Source organism: Myotis yumanensis, unplaced genomic scaffold (genome assembly GCF_028538775.1).
Source record: "Myotis yumanensis isolate MYYU_CA2020_CCGP unplaced genomic scaffold, mMyoYum1.0.hap1 SCAF_2, whole genome shotgun sequence".
Lineage (NCBI taxonomy): Eukaryota > Metazoa > Chordata > Mammalia > Chiroptera > Vespertilionidae > Myotis > Myotis yumanensis.
Genome location: NW_027223753.1, coordinates 10035195 through 10053463, shown reverse-complemented (window position 1 = coordinate 10053463; position 18269 = coordinate 10035195). Strand labels below are relative to the sequence as shown.

General features: G+C 56.0%; 1 protein-coding gene across 5 annotated transcripts in view; it reads right to left on the bottom strand.

The window, feature by feature from the left end:
• The window catches only part of ARHGEF10L (Rho guanine nucleotide exchange factor 10 like), a 147821-nt gene that overhangs the window by 92941 nt on the left and 36611 nt on the right, over positions 1-18269 (bottom strand). For all 5 annotated transcript variants that reach the window (XM_070404203.1, XM_070404202.1, XM_070404204.1 and 2 more), the window contains exon 2: positions 4335-4414. In XM_070404203.1, the coding sequence (XP_070260304.1) occupies positions 4335-4371 (37 nt within the window). In that variant the 5' untranslated portion in view covers positions 4372-4414. The remainder of the gene's footprint in view (positions 1-4334; positions 4415-18269) is intronic.

The following is an 18269-nucleotide window of genomic DNA, read 5'->3' as shown; positions in this document are numbered from 1 at the left end:
GCACGATTTGCTTCTTATCCGTCTGTCTGGCACGCCTCTAGTGATATGGGAACCCCCTGGGTCAGCGACAGCCCGTGTGCACGCTCTAGTATCGTCCACACGCTGTGCCCAGTTTGGTGTCGTTGCACTGCAGTGATGGACAGCGGTCTTGGGCGGCCAGGCTAGTGCTCTAGCTCAGGCTGGCTCAAGGCGGGGCAGGTGCTGGCGAGGACGAGCAGGTTCGCTTTGCCTGGTCTGCTCAGCCTGGGACTCTGCTTGTGCCCCAGCACCGACTTTCCACTTTTCATAGCAGGTTGGAGCCTACAGCGGATCGACCAGCGACGCTTTCGTCTTCTTTCCTGCCTTGGCATAGTGCCTGGCATTTGTGCTACCTCACAGCTTCGTCCCAGTGGCTTCTCCCTTCCTGTTGTCGTAACCACTGCCCCTCCCACCTGAGATCCTTGAGGACAGGACAGTCTGGTCCACGGGTGCTCACAGCTGGAGGATGAGTGAATGGGCAGGGAGGTGGATGGAGCAGAGATGGGTGGGTGGACCAGCAGACGGACAGATGGACAGATCCGATCCCAGCAGTCTCTCTGACCAGAAAAATCCAACCCCTCCCCCACAGCGAACTGGGGCCTCCAGAGCAGAACATGTTAGGTGCGAATGTATCAAATCCCAGAAGCCCTTTCCTCGGCAGAACCCAGAGCTCACCCTCCCTCCCCAGCTTCCTCTGCGGGATTATGGCCAGATGGAGGCCACTGAGCTGGGGACCCCGCCCCTCCTGGAGCTTTGGGGACCCCATGGGCCAACAGCGGCAGGTGGACTCCACGGGGCACAAGGTCCTTGGCAGGTGTAGAGAAACAAACTCGGCTGAGAGCCGTAAGTGTGCCCCGCGGAGCCCCCGCTGAAGCCTCACAACCACCCCATCGCATGCCACGAGGCCACGGGGTTTCCAGAGCGAAAGTGCCCGCAGCCACACAGCTAATAAGTGGGGAGCCGTGTCTGAACGCAGATCCGGCTTCGCTCGCGTCCCTCACTCTTCCCACTGAGCCCCGCTGCCTCCTGGAAGCCATGTGCTCCCTGGACACCTGGCCCGGGTGATGCGCTAACAAAGGAAATGCGGGGCCCGCGTGGGAAGCGGGTCATGGTTTTCAAGTAACAGGTCTCCGCCCACTGGTGGGTCACAAAAGCAGCTAGGAGCTTCCCAGCCAGCAGGCTGTTTTGTGTATGGACTGCCTATTTGAGATATTTTTAAATTTTGTAATAGGCATAAAATCAAAGTATTACTTTTGATATTGTTTGTTGCGCTTCTGTTCAGTTAATGTGATATATCAAACTGTTTCAGTTTCAGGTCATGTGTGTATGCATCCCATTTCGTGTGTGTTCATACATGTGTATGCATGCCTTTTGTGCGTGTGTGTGCGTGGGTGCATATGTGGGCATGTGTGTGTGTGTGTGTGTGTGTAACCTTCCACTGCTCTCCCACGCTCAGTCCACTGCAGCCACACTGGCCTCCTTGCTGCACCATGAGTGAGCCACACGTGCTGCTGCCTCGGACCTTTGTTCTCTAGCCCAGGGTCCAGATGCTCTTCCCCAGGTGTCTTCTCCTTCTCACCTCCTTCAGGTCTTCACTATACATACCTCCCTGACCAGAGCTGCCCACGGGAACACTGGGGCTCCCTCCCTCATGGGGCCACATTCTTCTCTGTGGCCCTGTGACTACATGACATGCTCCAAGTTTCATTCACCTTACTGTTCATCTCCTCTATGAGAGCAGGCATTCTTGCCTATTTCACTCATTGTTGAATCCCCAGCATCTGGCACAGTGCCAAGCACATGGCAGGCACATGCTAAGTATTTGTTGAATTCACACACACACATATATTCCTGTGGTCTTATCTATGGGTTGTGGTTTTAAAAGTTTAAAAAATATGGAAACAAATGACGGAAAATCCCTGCCCACCACTTCTGGGCACCGGGATGCAGGCCCATCCTGACCAAGAGGGCTTCAGCGCCCTTGGTGCCTGCCCACTGGAGTCTGCTGGGTGGGCAATGGCGGGGAGGGATTCCCTTTATGCCCGGCACCCGACCGGTATCACTGCAGTGAATACAGTCTCAGTCCATCTGGGTCAGACTACAGCTCTCCCACACACTGGCTGTGTGAGCATCAAGTTAGTCTACCCGCCCAGCTGCAGTTCCCTGCTCTGTAAAATGAGAACAATAATCGTAACCACCTTATCGTGTTGTTGGGAGGATGAAATGAATGAAGTAACGCATATAAAGCACCTGGAGCCAGGTACGTGCTCACTGAATAGCATCATTCTTATGATGATGATTCTATTCGTTATCACTGTCATTGCATCATCATCATCACCATCATTACTATCATTATTATTACTACTACTATTGCCCTGAGTCACAGCCCAGTCCTTGCCCCTGGGTGAGATGGGCAGGCCTTCCCCACTCACAGGCCAGGCCCAGACCATGTTCAGGGACTCAGGCCATTTCTGCACCTTCTCCTTTTGCGAGTACAAATGGCCTCAATTAGCCATCAATCCACACAGTCATTCCCACCTTCAGTGAACTGTTTCCGGCAGCCCCCGGACCATGACCTGTGCACGCCAGCCCAGAAGATGGGACCTCTCAGTGCCAAGGTGCTCACTGCGGGGTGAGGCAGGCGTAGGAGACAAGACAGAAACATAAAACCCAGAGACTGAGCTGGCGCTGAAAGAGAGGAGAGGGGCCCATGCCAGCCGGGGCCTCGGGCAAAGGCTGCCCCGCGCAGAGCACTGAAGGCTGAGCAAAGGTCCAACGGGATCGGGTGGGCAGAGGTGTTCCAGGCTGCGCCCAGAGCAGGTGCAGAGAACATCGAGGGGCCCAGTGGAGCTGAACACGTGAGCAAGAATGAAGAGCTGTGAGACGACAAGAGGTGCTTCGGGAATCTGGATTTTATTTGAATCCAGGAAGCTCTCAGAGTCAGAAAATGGCCAAGAGACTGGCTCAACCAGAAGACAGTCACCAGCAACATCAGACAGACCTGGGACAATAAATGCCCATCAAATGTTTCTTGAATAGAACTGAGTAGATTTCATCATAAAATGATTTTGTTCTCACTCTCCGTGTCTGGGCCCCTTGGGAGGTAAGAGAAAGGAGGCAAGATGACCATGGCAGCAGGGGCTGGGGTGGGAGCATCCTGGGACCCAAAGTCACGGCCATGAATCAGGAGATGCCCTTGTCCCCAGTGCTGTTCCCAGGCTCCTGTGTCCCAGGCAATCAGACCTTGCTCTTTATCAGAAGGAAAAATCAGGAGGCCCATCCCTGGATAATTGACAGCTGAACGAAGCCCTTCCTGCCCATCTAGACAGGTGGCATGGCCAGAGCTGGCCACATACACCTTTGATGCTCCTGGACACGCCCCGTCCTCGGGAGAGCCAACCCCAGCGAGGCCAGGAGGCCGGGCTCAGAAAGCCACTCGTGCTGTGGAGAACGCAGGTCCACCTGCTGAGCCCCACCCTCCAGAGAACACAGTGCCGTGCAGGGCACACGCAGCGCACGCAGCATCCTGCCAGCACCCCACAGTGGTAACAGCTTCCATTCATTGAGCGATCGATGACCACACGCCAGAGCCTTACCTATATTTAAGCCTCGCCATAAGGGAGGGTGTCATCATTATCCCCAGGTCAATGAGTGATGACAGGGAGCCATAGAGACACCCAGCCACCAAGGGGCAGTGGCAGGGTCAGGCTGAGAAAGAGCCCTCCTCGTTACCACTCCACTGTCTGCCTCCCCTAGTAGGAGCAAGAGGACAGGACGCCGGGCCTAGTGGGTGAACCAGCCTGGGTCCAGCTCCTCCCAGGCGGGGCCTGAATTCCACCTGCGGTGTCTGAGGCCCCACTGCCTGGCTTGCCAGATAAAACACAGGCTGTCGAATTGAATTTCAGGTGAACAACAAATAATTGTATTAACATAAGTATTTTTTTGTTGGGAGGTGGGGTTTTTTTGTTGTTGTTTTTGGAGCAAGTCTGAAAGCTCTACCACTGGCACCTTCATAGATGGAGAGAGACGGCCCAGCCCGTCCCCTCTGCCCTCGGGCCCCGCCCTCGATTCATAAGCTTCGTCCCCTGGCACACTTCAATCCCAGACGGGCTCTGCCCATCTCTCCAGGGGACCTTAGGGACACAGGGTAAGAATCGACCCTTGTCAGGAGCCCACTCTGTTGCAACAAGGAAACCGAGGCAGAGTGGTGAAGTCACCTGTCCCAGGGCACACAGCTAACTGCCAGTGAAGCCAGATTCGCACCCCCTGGGGTCAGCCTGCTCCCCAGCTGGTGGCCCTCTCCCAGGGTACGGTACCTGTAGCAGCCTGTGGAGGAGGACTGGAGGAAGCCATCAGACAAAGTCCAGCTCAGACCGGCACCGTCCCAGCCGCTCGCCTGTGAAAAGAAGGCCAGAAGTCTAATTAGATGACGCTCAAGGCCAAAGCTTCCGCAACAGAGAGGGGTCACCGGCTCAGGACCTGTGCGCTGCAGCCGCCAGCTCTCACACTCCTTCCCCAGCAGCCCGGGAGCCCAGGACAGCTCAGGAGGGCCCAGCCCCCACCATCGTAAATCATTAACCCGGAAAAACCAGCAGCTGCAGGACCATAACCCGGTCTTCCCAGAAAGCCCCTGCCGCCACTGGCCTTCACTTTGACCAATGCCAGGGACCCTCAGGAGCCTGGTGGGTCCGGCTACACTACACCTGCCCCCTTTGACTTACGGATGAAGCTCCAGCCCCCGAAACCAGGATCGTGCTCAGCCCCCCTGTTCCAGGAGTTTATCACACCTGAACTCTCAGGGGGGTGGCCGGACACTTCCGCCTCCTGGCTGTCCTATAACCACAGGCTCCCCGAGCCCAGCCGCTCTCACCAGCCCCTGCCGAGAGCCCCGCTGAAGGCCATTCGCTCTCTGTCGCTCCCTGTCCTGCCCAATGGGGCTGGCCAGCCGGCAAGGGGCCACCCAGCCATGGCACGTGGGTATAAGGAAAGGAAAGGGGTGCAGAGAGGCCGATGGTGCAAGACAGGGGCAGAATCCCACATGCTCGGAGCGGGAGGCAGGGTTTCTGCTGGCCTCACAGTGGGGGCTCACGCCACCCAGAAGCCAGTGCCTCTGGTGGCTCCCTGGGCCCTGGAGCAAACCTGCCAGATGTCCCTGCCGAGCAGTGAGGGAGAGTTCTCCCGCTCCCTACCGGCACTCCTGATTGGGAACGAGGGGCTGTCCTTCTAGGCTTCCCTGTGGAGGAGAGAGGCATCCCCGAGGGACAGCACCAGCCCTTCCGTCTACTCAGCCCCCGCCATAAACTGGCTGCGTGTCTGTTTTCCTTCCCACCCCTAAAGCCTGTGCTGCTATTAACTGGCTTCCTGACTAAGAACAGAATGCACGTAAACGGCAGTGAATTAATAACAGCAAACATTCACGAAGCGCCTACTCTATCTCAGACCTTAAGCACTTTACAAATAACGGTGACAGATAGGAATCCACATTATAAAGGAGAACATGAGGCCCAGAGTAGTTGAGTAAGTTGCCCAAGATCACACAGCTGGTAAGTGGCAGAGCCAGGGTTGGAACCCGGGCCATGGGCCCCAGAGTCTGAGCTCCTTAAGTAACCACAGTGCTCTCAGAATCCAAACAAGACTCAGGGTGTACAATGAAAAGTGAGTCTCCCCCAACCCCAGTCACCCTAATCCCCCAGAAGTGACCACTGTAATGATTCCCTACAAAGCCTCCAGAACTATCCCACAGGTGAACCAGCCGGCATGCCTGGCTAGCTGCCTTGTTTTGTACAGGAGGAAGCACACCGGACCCGCTGGGCCGCAACCACATTTTTTGCTTAAGAATCTCGGGGATTGTTCCAGAACAGTACACAGATATGGCTCACTTTTTTAAATGGCTGCATAATATTGTTTTTAATGTACCGCTGTTGACCAATGTACCATAATCCCTACCAACGGACACGGAGTTGTTTCCAGGCCTTCGGTGTTATAAACAATGCAGCAACTAACATCCTCCCTACACAACGCCTTGAGTGAGGGGGTGCATGAGCCAGGACACATGCCTTGAAATGGACCTGCTGGGTCAATTCTGATTGAATGCAAATTGCTCTCCACTAAGTGTGTGACTGAAAACTCTCGGGACTAAAATGTTGTTCCCAGCACAGGATTTGGGAAAACGAACTAAAATGGCTGCGTGCCCCTTTGCACGCTGCAAGAGCAAACAGCAGCTGCACAGCATCCTCCTGCAGCTGCCTCCTCCCGGTGGGCTCATTCAGAACCGCTCAGGAAGGACCAGGGAGTCGTATACCCATTTTACAGGAGGAAGGAGGGAGGCGCCTAGCACAGGCCTGTGTGCAAACTGCTCCTTCAATGCAATTTTCTGATGATGCAGAAACCCAGGATCATCCCTCCAGGCCAGAGAGTCTGCTGTCCTCCCCTCTCTCCTCACCCTGCAGGGCTGATTCCCGCCCTCCACTCCAAGCCCAGGGCTTTCCCCGGAAAGGAAGAGAGACAGCAACATCCATTAAGCCGGAGCTTTATTTGCATTGTTCCATTTACAGAAAAGGAAACCAAAGCTAGAAAGAGCAAGGCGTTGCCCCAAGGTGACAACACTAGGAATCAGTGGGAAGGCATGGCCCCCCCCAAACCTGGTGTCACTCCTTTAACCATAAAACCTCCCGGGACTTTGGGGCTGGAATCTGGGGCGAGGGGGGGGGGGGGGGGGCGGGGGGACGGGGGACGGGACTATAAACTAATCTCGGGCAGTGAGGCCTTGAGCAAGGACACATGCATGCCCATAGGCCTATGGCCACCATTGTATGCACACAGGTATCCTTAGTTCACAGGATGTGGGCAAGGGAGTAGGGATGGCTCACAGCAGCCCATTGTCACCACTAGAGACCCTCAGGGTGCAACAGTTAGGAGAGAGTCCAGGCTACCTGCTACCACCTGCAAGGGTCCCACCACTCAGCAGCCGACACCTTGGATGCGTTACTTAACCCCCATCTCTGGGCTTCAGTTTACTCACCCACAGAATGGAGATTACAAAGTAGCCACCGCAAAGGGTGATCGAGGAAGTTAGAAGTAAAAACGTGTAAAGCCTTGGTACCCACTGGTCTGTGCTGTCAGTCATGGGTGGTGATGGCCGCAGATCTGCCTTGGGAGTCAGGGGCCCAGGCTGGAGTCTCAGCTCCGCGGGCAGGCGAGCTGAGCCTCAGCGTTCTCATCTGTAAATGGGGCCAGCTGTCCCACGGGACTCCCAGCAGCACACCGGAGGTCAATCGCAAAGCCCCGGGCAGACTCGGTCAGAGCCAAGATGCCTGTCCTTAAAGCTGTCACCACCAAAATGGGGGGCAGCAAATGGGACTCTGTGTCTGGGCTCCATACCCCAAGAGGGTAAGGGACCCGAGGTGGGCTCACAGAGGGACCCCAAGACCCCAGGGCTTCAAGCTGTGGGGATCTGGGACTGGGGCCTGGGGCAGCCGGAGCCACCTGCAGGCTGGGCTCTGCCTCATCCCATCAGTGACCTTGACCTCCCCCCCATCAGTGACCTTGACCTCCCCTCCCATCAGTGACCTTGACCTCCCCGAGGCCCCTCATGGCCTGGGGCTTTGTCTCTTTAAAGTGGAGACCGCACCTGCTCAGACCATCCCAGGGGCTGCTACACGCAAGGAGCCAGGTCATGGGTGGCAGCGACAAGGCCACAGTGGTTACAAGGATGAGATTTATTGGAGCTCTGAGTTCAGATCCCAGTCTGCACTTGCCGGCAGGACAGTGAACACCTTTCTCACTGGTCCCTGGCAAGCAGAGTTCCCACGGGGATGGGAAGAGGGCTGTGCGGGTGTGCAAGGTATTCCACAGAGTAAGCCCTCCGTGCACACTGGCCACCGTTATCTTTACGACGGTAACAACGTCATGCTTGGGTGATAGGGGAGAGTTCTTCTCTTGGGGGGGGGGTCATCTCTTTAAAGATGGCTGCCATACTGGCCGGGCAGGCAGACCCCCAAAAGATGCCCTTTCCTGCTACACGACGCAGAAGGGCCACAGTCAGACAGGGTGAGACGCTGGGAGCCAGGGCGGAAGCCCCAGCTCGAGCTGCAGGGTGTATCTCAGCCCATCACGCTCACTACCGGGACCACCCTCTGCCTCTTCCTCATCGCTTTTCAGAATAAAGTCAAGGCCCTAAGCAAGGCCATAGATGACACACACCCCTCCCCATTGACACCACCCCCCCCCCCCCCCCGCTGGCCTCAACAGCTCCCACCCCCTGACCCCGACCTTACAGGGAACTCTGCTCCAGCCTCATGAAGAGCTGTCAGGCCTGCGACCATGCCAACTTGTCTCACATCTCTGGGCCTTTTGCTCAGGCTATTTGCTCCCTCCAGGGAGAATTCTCTTTCACAATCAGCAAGCAAACTCCTACTCAACCTTCAAAACCCAGACCCAGTTCTTCCTCTGTGAGTCCTCCCCAGATCCATCTCAGGCAGTGGCTCTCAAGCCTGGTGGTGGAGCTTTTTAAAAAAATAGATGTGACCCAGGCCTAAGATTCAGTAGCTCAGGGATGCGGCCAGGGAGAGGCTATTATCAAAGAGCTCAGGTGACCCTGGGACACATACAGCCCTATTATAACTGCCTCCCTCACTAGACTGTGACCTCTTTTTTCATCTCGGTGTCTGGAGCCCTGGCCCACATGCGAGACAACAGCTGCTGAGCTGCACTGAACTGAGGCCAGAGGCCAAGAACCCAAGAGCCTGGGAACCTCGCCCTGCTTGGGACCTACTCTGTGGAGTCCCTGAGGCTGGGGCGTCCCTGGGCCTGGGCAGCTGCAGGTGTGGGACTTCCTGCTCAATGGAAAGAGGAGCCCAGGTCCAGGTGAGAACTCCAGCCACCGCCACCCCCCTACCCCCCCACCCCCCCCCCCCACCCCCACCCTCCCTCCCAGAGGAAGAGGCAGGGTGCCAGCTGGACAGTGGGAAGTGGGATCCACAACTAGTGTCTGCAGGGGGGCAGGACACCCACGCTCTGCCCTCGCAGGCTCAGCACAGGTGGCCATCAACCACAAAGTCGGGGGCAGGTGGCTCCCGGGGATCTAGAGAGATGAGGCGCCCGATCCAAGAAAACACCAGAGGAGCTAGGGCAAGAGGAGCATGAGCAGAACTCGGCGCCCAGGAAGAGAGGTGGGAAGGGTTCAGGCTGGGTCCAAGGACCCAACTTCAGACAATCTGCAGCTCTCCAGGGCAAGACTTCAGAAAGTTCTTGTTTTTGTTTTATTGATTTCATGGAGGAAGGAAGAGGGAGAGATAGAAACATCAATTGCTGGAAACCAAGATCAACAGTAATTAATATAAATGCGAGAAGTGCCCCAGAAGGCTGAGTTTGGACTCCTTTGATATTCACAGGGTGAATTTGCATTTTATTACCTAGGGCTGACTCAATGACCTAAAGCAAACTGCCCCCTAACCTGATAATCTTACTGTTTACTACACATTACCATTGATGTGTCTGTTTGCATTCTTAAAAGGCACTTGAGTATTCTAGTAAATAAAAGCAGCTGGGAAAGGAGACTCAGTGGAACTTAACTACTACAGTTAAGCTTTTCCCTGGCTTCCCCCCATCATTTCAAAATTAATTTTTCTTGTCTTGTGTGTCAATTTGCGCATCAGCTCTTTCTCCAAGCCTTTGAACCCGCTGGCCATGGCTTTTCACAATCAATGATGAGAGAGAATCACTGCTTGGCCACCTTCTACACACCCCCTACTGGGGATGGAGCTTGCAACCTGTGCATGTGCCCTTGACCGGAATTGAACCCAGGACTCTTCAGTCCACAGGCCAACGCTCTATCCACTGAGAAAAACCAGCTAGGGCCCTCGGGAAGTTTTCCACCCTCTGTGTGTCCTGTCCCCATTGATCAGAGGCAAATGTAAATGAAATGATGTCTAATAAAGCTGGTAGCATCTTAATAAATGTTAGTTCCCTTCCCAGAGTTCCTGCCTTCCTTGAGGACACTCGGCGTTGTCCCATTCTGCAGACTGCTCAACTGAGTCCAAGTCAACCGTGGCCAGAATACGTGCCCTGCCCTTCCTTACCCTCATCACCCCCGAGATCACAAAATGATCGTCATGGCTGACGTCTGAGCACTGCCATGCACCAGGCCTCTTGCTGAACATTTCTGTTTTTGTCTAACTTAATTCCCATCGCAGATGAGGGAAAGGAAGCTGAGAAACTGAAGGATGTTCTCAAGGCCATGCAGCCACTGAGAGGGGTGTCACTGGGCTGTGAGCGGGGACTGCCAGGCGGGCCCCTTGGACAAAAGTGCTGGGTGAGTACATGGGTAAGGGGTGAGCATCTTCCAGGCCCTCCCCATGGCAGGGGCCTCCGAATGCCAGAGGGACAAGAGGGCCAGCTCCTGCCCTCACCCTCTGGGCGCCAGGCCACTCAACGGGCTTCCCTCAGCTGAGAAGGGGGAGGAAGGCTCTGAGAGGAGCACCCTCCCTCTGGGCTGTGGGCAGGGGTGAGGCTTGGTCAATAGCTGAAGCCTCAGACAATGGAGGCTCTGTTCCCACCAGGGAAGGAGCCCCGAACCCCACCCTCCTTCCTCCATTGACTTTCTTGGCTAGGCGAGCCCCTGGTCAGTGATCCCCGGGCAGGACAGGAGGGGGCAGCCCCAGGAGGAGGCCTCTGGGCAGAAGAGCCCACCCACACCCCACCCCACACCCCTGCAGAGGGCATCTCTAAGGGCTGTTGCCTGGGAAACCAGAACCAGCCAGAAGCTTCAAGACCCTGCGGTGGGGGGCCCGGGGGGCTGCCACCAGACTGGTCCCCAGCCCTTTCTCCTCCTCACAGTCCCAGGCACATTAACCCCTTTGTCCCCAGCTAACCAGCCCAGACAGGCGGTGCCAGGCTGAAGGGCCAGGTGAAAAGTCTCCTAATATGGCTGAACTATCCTGACCTCATGCCCAGAGGGTCCCAGGTGATAGGGCCCCACCGCACACACACACTTGGAGGCCAGAAGGGGACAGCATGGCCTTTGCGCTACCCCTTCACCTTTTGAGCCTCAGTTTCCCCGTCAGGAGCCACCTCTCAGGCAATCCAGTGCCATGTGGCCATAGGACACTCATCCGAGCAGCAGAGCATTTCCACACGAGAAACAAACCGAGAGGTGGGTTCCACCCCTCCTTTCCCAGCTGCGGCTCAGTGAGGCGGCACCAGGACACGAAGGTGAGTCTGACTCCATGCAATTCGATGGAGCAGGTGCTGGGGCAGGACGGACACTCCAGGCTGCAGAAATGGCCCAGACAAAGGCAGGGAGGCTCGAGGGAGCTGGGTTTCCAGCAAGGGCACCTGGCGGGTTGGGTGCTCTCCCCACCGCTCTGCCAGCCGCTGCACCGGAGCCACCAGCAACGGAGCCACCAACAACCCTCATGATGCCCAATGCAGTGGACATGGCTCAGCCCCCCTCAGCCTCCCCACCACTTGGCTGCACCCTTCTCCATACGCTCCCTCCGCTCTCCTTCCTGCCCAGCCCCGGCTCTGCTCCCTCTCCTCCACCGCATCCTCAGGACATCCAAATGCTGGCCGCTGCCTGGCTCGCTGGCTGCTCCCAAGCCCGCCCCCTCTCCGCCTGTGCCTCCCTGGGCGACCTCCCCTCCTCCATGGTTTTTAAGACTGTCTCCGCGATGATGACTCAACTGAGTTTCCCTTCGACTCCAAACTTCTGCCTGGAAACAAGCCTGCTCAGCATGTCTGCCCGTGGTCGACTGTGCATCTTGAACTTACCACCCATCCAAACTCCTGACCATCACCCCTGTTCCTTCGTCCTCCCAGCTCACCTGATGGCAGCTCCAGCGTGCCAGGCACCCAGACTAAGAGCCTCAGGCTCATCCTTGCCTCCCTCTTCCTCTCACACCTCCATCCTACCCTCAGCAGACCTGTTGGCTCTCCCTTCCAAATATGTCCCGAATCTGACCACTTCTCACCACTCCTCTCCCCCTGCCCCGCCACCACCTGGTCCAAACCGGCATCAGCTCCTATTGGGACCATTAAAATTACCCCTTGATTGGTCTCTAGCTCCCACTTTGTTTTCAACACAGCAGCCAAGTTACTCCTCTGCTCAAACCCTCAAATGCTTCCCCACCTCATTCAGGGTGGAAGCCAGAGCCCTCACCTTGGCCTACAAGGCCCTACATGGTGCACCCCCACCCCCCACTACCTTCCTGACTCAGATCCTACCTCTCCCCCCATAGCTTATTCTACCCCAGTCACAAGAACCACCGTGCAGTTCCTCAAACACCCCACACAGGCTCCGGCCTCAGGGCCCTTGCACGTGCTGCTCCCTCTGACTGGATGCTCCCTCCCCTCGCCTCCTCTGGGTTCTGATTAAAGGTCACCCTGTCAGAGGCTTCCCCAGCACCCTCTTTAAAACAGCACACACTCCTTCCCATCGTGCCCCTTCCCCTGACCCAGCTCCCCTGTCTTCATTGTATTTAATACTTCTGGGCACCTGTACACTTTAGTTGTTTATAACAGCCTCCTCCTATGAGAATATGGACTCGACGGAGGCCAGGACACCATTATTTCTGTCCATTGCTCTATCCACAGCCCTGGATCAGGGCCTGGCAAACACTAGGCCTCAGCACACACCTGCTAAGTGGATGAAGGAACCCCTTGGTCTGGGTCAGTCCTGCCACCACCCTCAGAGGAGGGGATAGGGCAGCCCAGGCCTGTTCGGCATCTTAGTCTGGGACTGGGCCTCCTCCTGCCTGAAATCAGCCTGTGGCCAGGACGGCTCCGCCCAGGAGAGCTTAGTAAACAGACTCACTGCCAAGCTGTGCAAGGGGCAGTGCCCCAAAACCAGTATGGGAAGAGGTCTGAGCCAAAGGCAGGGTGTGATCAGAAGGAGAGGGGAGGGAGGGGCAGGGCGGGGGGAAGGACTTGGACCATAAAAAACTGGCTCCCAAAAAAGACCTCATTCTTGCTCTGCTGAGTCAGAAGCACGTGGCTGGGAGAGGGAGCAGGACCCCAGAGCTCCAACGGCTGCCACCCTCCGCCAGACAGGTGAGGGACCTGCCACACACCCAGCTGCCCAGGGAGGAAGCACAGGGTCCAGGCTGGGTGCTCAGGCCCTAGCTGGTGGGCCAGGGAGAGGAGCAGGCCTCCTTCCATAGACAGCCCGCTGGGTCCAGTCTGACCTGGATCACTTTCTTCAGACCCACCCTCTGCCTCTCTCAAGGAGGGGACCCCTTTGTCCCAGAAGACAGCTCTGGGCAGCAAGCAACAGCCTTTGCAAAACTCAGAGCTAAAGATAACTCGGCCCGCCCGACCACGGCCCTGCAAGCAGGCCAGGCAGCATCTGAGGTCTCGGGAAAGGCAAGGCCAGCATGGAGCCCCAGGGGACCAGAGGCCTCAGCCACGAGGCACAGAACAGCTCTGGCTGAACTCTCCAAGCAGCTAGCTCTCATAGTCAAACCCCTCCCCGAAAAACAGGGTGTGTGAATCCAGCTGCTCTCTGTCCTCCAAACCTGGAGGGAGGCACAGAAATGGGTGTCTTCCCACCAGCCCCCAAGCAGGTGGGGGTCAACAAGAGGGCAGGGTCAACCCCATTACAGAGGAGGAAACTGAGGCTCAGAGAGGGAGAGAGATGACCCAAAGTCAAGTTCATCACAGGCAGATCCCTGATTAGATGGATGTCTGTCCCCCTCTTTCCCCTGCAGGGGTTCCTCTCCCTCCCCCAGTGAATCCAGGCCACTCCCCCTGGCTATTAACATCACAGCCTCTGAGAAGACACCGCCTGGGGCTGTGGGACAGGAGGAGCCTGGGCTGTAGGTGCTGGGGGCAGAGAGTGGAGAAGTGGCTGCACCCCTGAAATGGATGGGTCCTGAATCCTGTCCTGGGGGGAACTCACACCCAGGACCAGGACCCCCACGGGAACCAGTCCCAAACACGGGTCCTCCTTCATAATCAACTTTAACAAGAAGCTCACTGGTGCTTGCCAACCCCGGAACCAGATAGCTTAGATCAAGGGTCCTCAAACTTTTTAAACAGGGGGCCAGTTCACTGTCCCTCAGACCATTGGAGGGCCGGACTATAGTTTTTTAAAAAAACTATGAACAAATTCCTATGCACACTGCACATATCTTATTTTGAAGTAAAAAAACAAAACGGGAACAAATACAATATTTGTATTTGCATGTGGCCCTCGGGCCGTAGTTTGAGGACCCCTGGCTTAGATGCTGCCCACTCGCGGGTACTAGAAAGAATTCCTGAACTCCCTCATCTTCCTTCTGTTCTCAGCACTGAACCCGTGCTGGGTGCCGTGAGCTGGGAGCCCACCCCTGCCTACATCCCACTGCAGAAATGCGGCCACTTGTTCAGTGGGAAATGGGGGGCCCACTGCACTCAGGGTGGCTCCTGCTCTGCAGCAATCTCCGGTCCTGCCGGGGGGGGGGGGGCGGAAGGGGGTGCTGGGTACCCTTTTTTGCCACCATCTCACCCTGAGGATGGTTTTTAGGAAAGTGAGCCCAGTGATCAAACCAGGTTGGGTCCCAGCTCCCCACTTCCTGTGACACTAAGATATTACTTCGCTGTTCTGATCCCTGGCTCCCCCTCAGTACAAGAGTTATAAGAATCCCCACCTCATAGGGTTGTTATACAGGTTAGATGAGATGAGTCACAAAAAGTGCCTCACTGAGAGCCTAGAACACAGCAGGGGCTCGATAAATGTTCGCTGAATGAATGAGTGAATGAGCAGCCACCTCCTTCTAACGCAGCGGTTCTCAACTTGTGGGTCGCGACCATTTGAGGGTCGAACAACCCTTTCACAGGGGTCACCTGAGACCATCAGAAAACACATATATAATTACATATTGTTTTTGTGATTAATCACTATGCTTTAATTATGTTCAATTTGTAACAATGAAAATACATCCTGCATATCAGATATTTACATGACGATTCATAACAGTAGCTAAATTACAGTTAGGAAGTAGCAACGAAAATAATTTTATGGTTGGGGGTCACCACAACATGAGGAACTGTATTAAAGGGTCGCGGCATTAGGAAGGTTGAGAACCACTGTTCTAACGGAACAGCTGCCCTGGCCCACAAGGAGGGCGCTGCCCCAGGTGGCACTGAGTGATCCTAGAGCCCTGCCCACCCCTGGCCTCCAAGGGGATTAAGCCTGGAGAACGCAGCCTCTCCTGCAGCATCTGACCATGTAGCAGTCCCTCCGAGGGCAGGGGACCCAGCGATGTGCTCTGGGGCAGCACCAGCTTAACCTGGCCGAGGCTAACACGCAGCTGTGTAAGTTCCCCAAAGCCTCCACCGCCTCCCACCCCTTTTCAAGTCAAGATTCCAGGGGAGGGGAGGACCCAGAAAGAAAAAGCGAGTTCCTTTAACTGGTGCGAAACGTAGTGACGACCAAAGCTCAGTGCGTGGTGCCAGGGAGACAGTCCAAGCCCCTGAATCCGTTTAGTCAAGCCGAGGGGACCTCGGAGCTGGCTGCTGATGTCCCCCTTTATGGAAAGCACGCTGGCTGGACAACCAGCCCAGGAGAGTGGCAAAAACCACATGCGTCTATTTCCTTGCTGGCGTTCCAATATGTTTAGCTAAATTCAGGGATAAATCCCCTCCAAGCAGCAAGGTTACAATGACCACACACACACACTCACACACACACACACGCACACGCGTGCGCACGCATATGCCCAGGGCTGTCACTCAACATCAGGAGCATCTGAGGGACCTGCAGAGACAGTGCAGGCCCAGGTGGGCGGGACTCAGTTCTCTTCCCTGTTTGCGGCCGCCAGCACAGCTACCAGGTACCCAGTGCTCAGTGCTGGACACCTGCGCTCCCTGCCAAGACTCAGCCTGTGCCAGGCTCATGCAAGGTCTGGCCTGTGGCCAGGGCTTGGTCAGAAGATAGGGCACCATCTCCTTCCACATTAGGGTGCAAACCAGGACGCAAGTACCAGGGCTCACTTCTCCCAGACACGTACCATCTATGTTAACACTGAGGTCTCCAGGCTCTTCTCCCTCATTCTGGGGCCCTTTAAGCTCACAGCATCCACGGGGAGGGCAGAAAAGCTAGTCTTCATCTCTCTGGATCCTCCTGCCACCCAACCCCACCCCTTAACCAGTCCACACATATTTATTGAGCGCTTCGGTATGCAAGGTCTGGGGATTTGCTGATCAGAAAGACAGCGTTGGTTTCTGCCCTCCTGGATTCCACAGTCCCACAGGGAGGCAGATGCTAAACAATTACACAAACTCAACTTCGTTACAAACCAGATACGCACTACGAGGGGAGGGAGCACGCGCCAGGGCTCCTCTGACATTTAGACGGACAGCCGAACGTTGACAACTCTCCCAGGACCGGTGCTGGTCCTCTGGACTCCACGTGTTCATCTGCATTGTAACCACACAAAACAAAGGACACAAAAACCTGGTGACAGTCCAGTTAATTCTGCCAGGAGCCTGCCTCTGTGTGGCCTGGGCCAAGGCGCACACTGCCCAGCCTGCAAGGGCCCGCCCACCTCCCGATGGCCGTTTGCATTTCATGCCAAACAAGGTCATGTACGCACCCAGGGACAATGGTGTGGGCTCTGTCTCCCTGTTTCGCTTGTTTTGGCCTGAGGCAGCATTCGACTTCAAAATTCCCATCCCATCTTGACCTGGGCAGAGAGTCTTGCTGGTCCATCTACGGCAGTGGCTCTCGGCCGGGCCGATCTGGTCCCCCGCACCCCGGGGACATTTGGCAATGTTGGGAGACATGTTGGCTGTCACGACTGGAAAGGCAGGGAATGCTAGTGGCATCCGGGGGGTAGAGGCCAAGGATGCTGCCAAACACCCTACGGGGCACAGGACGGCCCCACCACAGAGAATGACCCGGCTCGAGTGTCAACAGTGCGAGGTGCAGAACCCTTACTCCAAGGGCATCTGGTCAAGTCCTCTGAGATCTAGCGCAGATACTGGCTCCTTAGCGCTGGGTAGTGTTACGTTATTAGTCACAGGGACACAAAGACAAAGTCATGACCACTGGTTTCCACAGCAGGGAAATACCAGGCTACGGGTCTCTAAAAAGACTGCATTATACCACAGTCACTGATGTTTGTGGACCTCCGACCCACCTCTCTGTGCCTCTCCACCACCCGGCCCAGCATATGGAATACTGAAGGTGGGAGAAGGGAGGGAAGGAGAAAGAGAGGGGGTGGGGAAGAGGGCAAACTGGGCCTTTTAAGGCAGGGACCACGTGCTATGCCTCTCCTGTCCCCAGCACCCAGCGCCATTCCCGGCACCAAGCGGCCGCTTTTTAATTCTGTGAGCTCTGAGGCCAGGTCCCTCTCTGTCCCCGAGCTGAGCCTAGCTTATGGCTCAACCCTCCACACTCACCATCGGCCCCTACCCCTCAGACCTCATAGTTCAGCAGGGGAAGGAGAACTGAGCAGGGAGCAGGGAGCAACAATAAACAGCAGGCAGTGCTCCTGTGGAGGAGATGGGGGGGTGGGGAGCTGCAAGCACTCCTGGGAGGGGCCCTGAACCTAGATGGGGGGCAGGGCTATCCATCAGGTAATAGTCCTGGAAACAGCCCAGCCTGTGTAGCTCAATGGCTGAACATCAACCTATGAACCAGGAGGTCACGGTTCAATTCCCGATCTGGGCACATGCCCAGGTTGCAGGCTCCAGGCATGCAGGAGGCAGCCAATCAAGGATTCTCTCATCGTTGATGTTTCTCTCTCTCTCCCCCTCTCCCTTCCTCTCTGAAATCAATAAAAATATATTTTTAAAATAGTCCTGGAAACAATGGACACAGCATGAATAGCTCCTCTCTGCAAGGCCTGGGACATGCACGGCAGCAGTGAGAACACGTGAGCAGGACAGAGACAAGGAGAAGGTAGACAGGGACTTCTGGGGGCGTCCGGGGCCTGCACGCTGCCCTGCTCCCCTCTCCCCAGACACCTGGCCCAGGAACTCCTTCACCGGGACAAACAGCACTGGGGATGGAAGCCAGAGCCCAGGCACTAGGCACACAGAAAGGCAGCAGCTCCTAGGGTTGCCTAAGGCCACCAGGGAGTGAGTGCCAAAGTCAACCTCAACTTACTAATTGCCTTTAAGTGCATGAAGCTATTCTAGGCCCTTTAATCTTATTATTTTAATCTTTGCAACAACCCTGTGAGAGAGGCGCTATCCGTCATCCCCATTTTACAGATTGGGAAACTCAACAGCAGAGGTTAAGGAAGTGGCTCAAGGTCACAGCGTCCACA